The 6000-nt window shown below is 49.6% G+C and overlaps 1 protein-coding gene across 1 annotated transcript in view; it reads right to left on the reverse strand.

The window, feature by feature from the left end:
* CASD1 (CAS1 domain containing 1) overlaps positions 1-5558 on the reverse strand; it is a 59729-nt gene extending 54171 nt beyond the window's left edge. The window contains exon 1 of the mRNA XM_065399108.1: positions 5426-5558. Coding sequence (XP_065255180.1) covers positions 5426-5558 — 133 coding nt within the window. The remainder of the gene's footprint in view (positions 1-5425) is intronic.
* Between the last annotated feature and the right edge of the window lie 442 nt (positions 5559-6000).

Below are 6000 nucleotides of genomic sequence, written 5' to 3' on the forward strand. Positions count from 1 at the left end.
TCCCGCTCTAATGTTCACTGTTTTAACAGTCCACAATACTAGTCTTTACCATCACCGAGAAAAAGTATGTTATTGACTAATTGTCTCCACGTTTAGCACTGCACATTTGACTAAGCAAATCATAAAGGTTTTTGTCCCTTATCTAAAGGATCAGGTAATGACCCATTACTTGATTTAGGAAGCAAGCCTCAACATACAAGAAGTCTGAGCCAACAATCTAGTCCAGGGGTGGGCAAACTACGGCCCGCGGGCCACACCCAGCCTGAGGGACCGTCCTGCCTGGCCCCCGAGCTCCTGGCCCAGGAGGCTAGCCCCGGCCCCTCCCCTGCTGTTCCCCCTCCCCCGCAGCCTCAGCTTGCTCACTCTGCCGCCGGTGCAATGCTCTGGGTGGCGGGGCTGTGAGCTCCTGGGGCAGCACAGCTGCAGAGTCCGGCCTGACCTGGTGCTCTGTGCTGTGTGGTGGCGGCAGCGTTGCCCGGCTCTAGCTGGGCGGCGCGGCTGTAGCGCCGCCAGCCACTAGTGCTCCAGGCAGCGCGGTAAGGGAGCAGGGGGGGTTGGATAGAGGGCAGGGGAGTTCGGGGTGGTGGTCAGGGGGCGGGGGTGTGGATGGTAGTCGGGGGGAACAGGGGGTTGAATGGGAGCAGGGGTTCCGGGGGGCAGTCAGGAAGGAGGGGGGTTGGATGGGGCAGGAGTCCCGGGGAGGGGGGAGGGCATCAGGAATGAGAGGAGAGGTTGGATGGGGCAGCTGGGGTCTGGGGGCAGTCAGAGGACAGGGAGCGGGGTGTGTGTGGATGGGGCAGGGGTCCCAGAGGGGCCGTCAGGGAACAGGGGGGTTGGATGGGCAGGAGTCCCGGGGAGGGGGGAAGGCATATAGGAGGTGGGGGCCGGGCCACGACCCCCTCTCCTAACCGGCCCTCCATACAATTTATAAAACCCGATGCTGCCCTCAGGCCAAAAAGTTTGCCCGCCCCTGATCTAGTCCGATGCTCTTTTAAGTACATATTTAATTAAAAGTTTGTTTGTTTTTAATTAGCATAGAAGAGGAATAAAACACATTTTTACTGGCTATAGCAAATTATTAATGCACAATCTTCTGATTTCTCTCAAAAAAACACATGCAATCTTCTTAATCTTTTAAGGTTTTATATGATCAGCAGTGCTTGATGTTATCTAAGAAACTCATATCCAATCCTGTGACAGGGTTCTCTCTTCCTCATACAGTTTCAATTTCACTTTATGCGAAAACTTGAGAAATTAGCAAAGAGTGATTGTGACGTTGCACTCTATATGATTTTATAAAAATATGCTAATGAGTGTGAATATAATGTAACTGGAATATGCTTCATGCAAAAGGACTCTTGTAAGGTATCATTACAAAGCTTATAATCTACTGAGTGGTGTCGTCCTATCTGTATAAATGTATCACTCTTGTATCTGAAACTAGAAATATGAAACATAACACTGAGGTCCTATTGTAGTTATGCAAAGTGTGGGCCATTAATGGTGGTTTGGAATCTTGATGGCTCCCATTAACCAGGGCAATTGTCTGTAAATGGCTCTGTTTTACTTGCAAGTCTTCCTGTGTGCTGGCAAGTGGGTAATGAAGTCTTACAGTGACATGTTATCATGTCACCTGAACTGGAATCCATCTTTAACCTGGTGTTTTTCCATTTAGAAGGAGGGGTGGGAACCCAGAGAGGGACAAAGGATTCCCGTCTTATGCAAAAGCTATATAAGTGGGTAGAAGAGAACAAAGGGGGCGGCCATCATGAGAAATCCCCTAGCTACCACCTGAGCTGGAACAAGGGCTATACCAGGGGAAAGGATTGTGCCCAGATAAGGAAGGCATCCAGTCTCTGAAAGAAACATCTCTGAGGGTGAGATTTTATCTGTATTCAGTTTTATTACTGTATTAGGAATAGACTTGCAGGTTTTATTTTATTTTACTTGGTAATTCACTTTGTTCTGTCTGCTATTACTTGAAACCACTTAAATCCTACTTTCTGTATTTAATAAAAATCACTTTTTACTTATTAATTAACCCAGAGTATGTATTAATACTGGGGGGGGGGGGCAAACAGCTGTGCATCTCTCTCTATCAGTGTTATAGAGGGCGAACAATTTATGAGTTTACCCTGTATAAGCTTTATACAGGGGAAAACGGATTTATTTGGGGTTTGGACCCCATTGGGAGTTGAGTATCTGAGTGTTAAAGACAGGAACACTTCTTAAGTGGCTTTCAGTTAAGTCTGCAGCTTTGGGGCACGTGGTTCAGACCCTCGGTCTGTCTGTGTTGGAGCAGACTGGCGCGTCTGGCTCAACAAGACAGGGTGCTGGAGTCCCAAGCGGGCAGGGAAAGCAGGGGCAGAAGTAGTCTTGGCACATCAGTTGGCAGCCCAAAGGGGGTTTCTGTGATCCAACCCAACACAGTGATTATTCATCAACCTTTTGGAAAACAGCAGACATTTTGCTGGCTTTGATTTGTACACAGACCCCCTCTCCACACCCTATCCCTACCCGCCTCTACCCACACAGGGTGTTCATTACATTCCTTGACATCTCTGAAACAGACTGAGTCTATACTGGAAAAATGTGGATGTGTACTACACCGTTAGAACAGCTTCATAGGCAGTACAAGAGTGAAAGTGGTAGCATAATAGGACACAAGCATTTTTACCATTCTTAGCTAACTGTGCACTGAGTTCAATTTTTACATGTCCAATTTTCCTACTGTAGACAAGGCCTACTGCGCTGTATTGTGGATAAACTTCCTACTTTACCCACAGGACTGTGCAGCAGGACTGTGTGTGTAAACTAGAAATAGGTGATGAGATCCCTTTAAATGTTTCATTGCTGTTTATGGAATATGTTGGATTTGCAACACTGGAACTGAAATGTTCTAATTATCCACTGAACAGGCACCAGTGCAAGTTTCTCTGTACTGTCCTGCCAAATTACCTCAACCTTAAAATGGGTCATTTCAAATGATATAGAAGCTGACCTATGTTTGTACTTTCTCATCCCTTGGCTCTTCCACTAAAAAAAAATCTACCTATCTAGTTGTGACGTTATCGGATTAAAATATGACCATGTAGATCATTGTTGCTACCACTGTTATATAATTGCAACAAATCTTGTACAAAGTATGTCAAGTAAGTGTCTATGGAAAGCTTATGATTTGCTGAATATGATTATGCTATTTGTATGCATGTATTATTTTTTTATCTGAAGTTCTGAATATTAACTATGTATCTGTATTTCAAATGTTTGTTCCTGTGGTAACACGCACAAGGTATTTAGCCTGCACATCTTGAAGGGACTACTCAAGTTAAATGACCCACCAAGGTACACTTAACTCACAATGCACCACGGAAGACGCCCATCCACACCTGATGAACTTTCATGTGAATGTTCTGACTAGAGTATGGGTAATAGCCTTGACTAAGCAAAGAGTGCATGGACATGTGACTTGCCTATCTGACTCCAAACACCATCTTGTTACCTGTAATTGTCCACAAAGTAGAACAATGGGTTCCCCTTCACTTGGCAGAAGCTATAAAAGGCCCTGGAAACATCTCCATTTTGTCCTCCTCAAAACTCTGGACTTGTACTAATGGGAGCATTCTAACCAAGGGACTGAGGACCTTCCAATGATTTGGAAGCAACCAGAGACAACTCAGCAGTTTATTTCATCACTGCTACAAGCCTGATCCAAGAACTTTGCATTTATTATATGTATTTGATTCCTTTAACCAATTTTAACTCTCATCTTTCTTTTTTATAAATAAACCTTTAGATACTAGATACTAAAGGATTGGCAACAGTATGATTATTGGGTAAAGATCTGAGTTATATATTGACCTGGGTATGCGGCTGGTCCTTTGGGATCAGAAGAACCCTTCTGTTTGATGAAATTGGTTTTAAAGAACCACTCATCATTAAGTCTAGGTGTCTGGGTGTTGAATCCATGACTGGAATACCTAAGGAGGCTGCATTTCTGACTTCTTGTTAGCCAGTGTGGTGAGACAGAAGTTTACTTTTGTTGCTGGATTGGTATATCTCATGGAAGAATAACCACCGGTTTTGGGGCATCTGCCCTTTTTCCATCAGCTTGTCCTGAATTTGGTATTCTCAATTGTGACCCACAGAGACACAGTGACACTAGTATGTTATTTGCTTTCATCAAATTGGGCATTTATGACAGTGATTTTTGGGTTTAGGTCAATTGTTCACATGGAACAAGGGCATATATCAAACAATTAAGATTTTACACCATTATTACTATTTCAATCAAGGACCTGATTTTTTTCCAAGCCAAAATAATTATACTGATATTATGGATGCACATATACAGGTCTGAAAGTAGTTATACAGTATAGGCTATTCCCCTTCCAGTATGGGAACAAACAATATTGGTATAAGTAATGTATTTTTACAGATGGACAACTGCATCCACTGGAAGGGGGACTGTACCACTTAAACTATACCAGTATAGTTAAAGCAGTACAACTTGTGTGCTTACTCAAAGTTGTTGACTTTGGGTCCCAACCAGCAGCCTAGAGGTGAACATCACCACACAACTGTAAATCCCTTGCAACCCTAGCAACCTATGCAGGTTTTGTAAGGGGGGGGGGAGGGAGAAGAAATCTGCAAGGTGTTTGAGACCAAGGCACATTTCTGTTGACTGTCTAGTCCAAACTGAACAAAGCCAGGGGCTGGTGTATAGCACGCTGGTGCCATCCACCATTTTAAATAGCATCCATGGGAGTTCGGATTCATTCCCTGTCCTCCAAAACTCGTTCCTCTCCTCCCCACGCCTCCCAGTGCCGGCTCAGCTAGGGCTTTCTATTTTCACTCCCCCGCCTCTTAACTGTTTGCACTGGAGCGTCCTAGACTGCCAGGTCCTCAGGGCGGGGCCCTGACTAAACACACCAGCCAATTTCAATTACCTCCTGCCAGCCCCTCCCCAGGCAAAAGGTGTCCCCGTCGTGCGCTGCCCTAGTAGGTACAGTCCGTGCGAACAGCTCGGCTCCGATAACAAGTAACGGGGGGAGGAAGATGATGCTCAACTATGGCGAAGTTTAGGAGCCACCCCCGTCCCCATCCCTCAAAGCGGTGCGGCCCCTCCGTGCGACACCAGCTTGCGGGCATCAGCCGCGGGGCACCCAGCCACCCTGCCCGGACCCTGGAGCGCCCGTTCTGCGCAGGAGGGCTCGGGTCAGTCCCGCGGCGGGTGCCGGGAGCCGCAGCGCCTTACGCCGGGGACAGCACCCAGGTGCCCCTGCAAGGCAGGAGGCGCGGGGGAAGAGCGACCCACAGGATGCCTCCCCCGGCGCTGCGGCTCCCCCCGCGGACCTTAGCCCGGCTCCCCAGTGTCCCGGGGCTCCTCCCCCGCAGGGCTCCTAGCGCCGTGTCCTCCCCTCACCTCGGTAGCGGCGGAAGGCGGCGTGGCAGGCGGCGAGCAGCAGGACGGCGCCCAGCGCCAGCGCCTTGGCGCTCCTCACGCTGAAGTAGTGGTTGATCTCCCGCTTGCCTAGGGTGTAGGCCAGGGCCGCCATCTTGGCTCCTCCATGACAACAGCGTGCGATGGAGCGGGCGGGCGCAGCGGGGCAGCACTGGGTCTCCGGCGGCGGCGAAGGGGAGAGGAGCCTCCGCTGCTGCCGCCGGCGCCAGTAGCGCCGCGGAGTGGTGCCCGACACCCCCGCGGACGGCGAGAGGACGCCCCCCGCCCAGCCCAGCGGCGCAGCCCTCTGCCCCTGGCAGCGCCGCTTCACTTCAGCCGCCAGCAGCGGGCCGTCCCTTCCTTCCCCGCCCCGCGCTGCGCCGCCTGTTGCCTCCCCCAGCGCGCCTCCGCCCTGGCCGCGTGGCCCTGCAGCTGCTCCCGAGCATAGGCCAGGGGCGGGGCCCGGGGCTCGCGTCGGGCAGGCGTGTGGCTGCTGCTGGCGGCTGGGGACAGTTTTCCTGGGCTGATGTTATAACCCGACCCCTTCCCCGGGGCTC

This window comes from Emys orbicularis, chromosome 2 (assembly GCF_028017835.1).
Source record: "Emys orbicularis isolate rEmyOrb1 chromosome 2, rEmyOrb1.hap1, whole genome shotgun sequence".
Classification (NCBI taxonomy): domain Eukaryota; kingdom Metazoa; phylum Chordata; order Testudines; family Emydidae; genus Emys; species Emys orbicularis.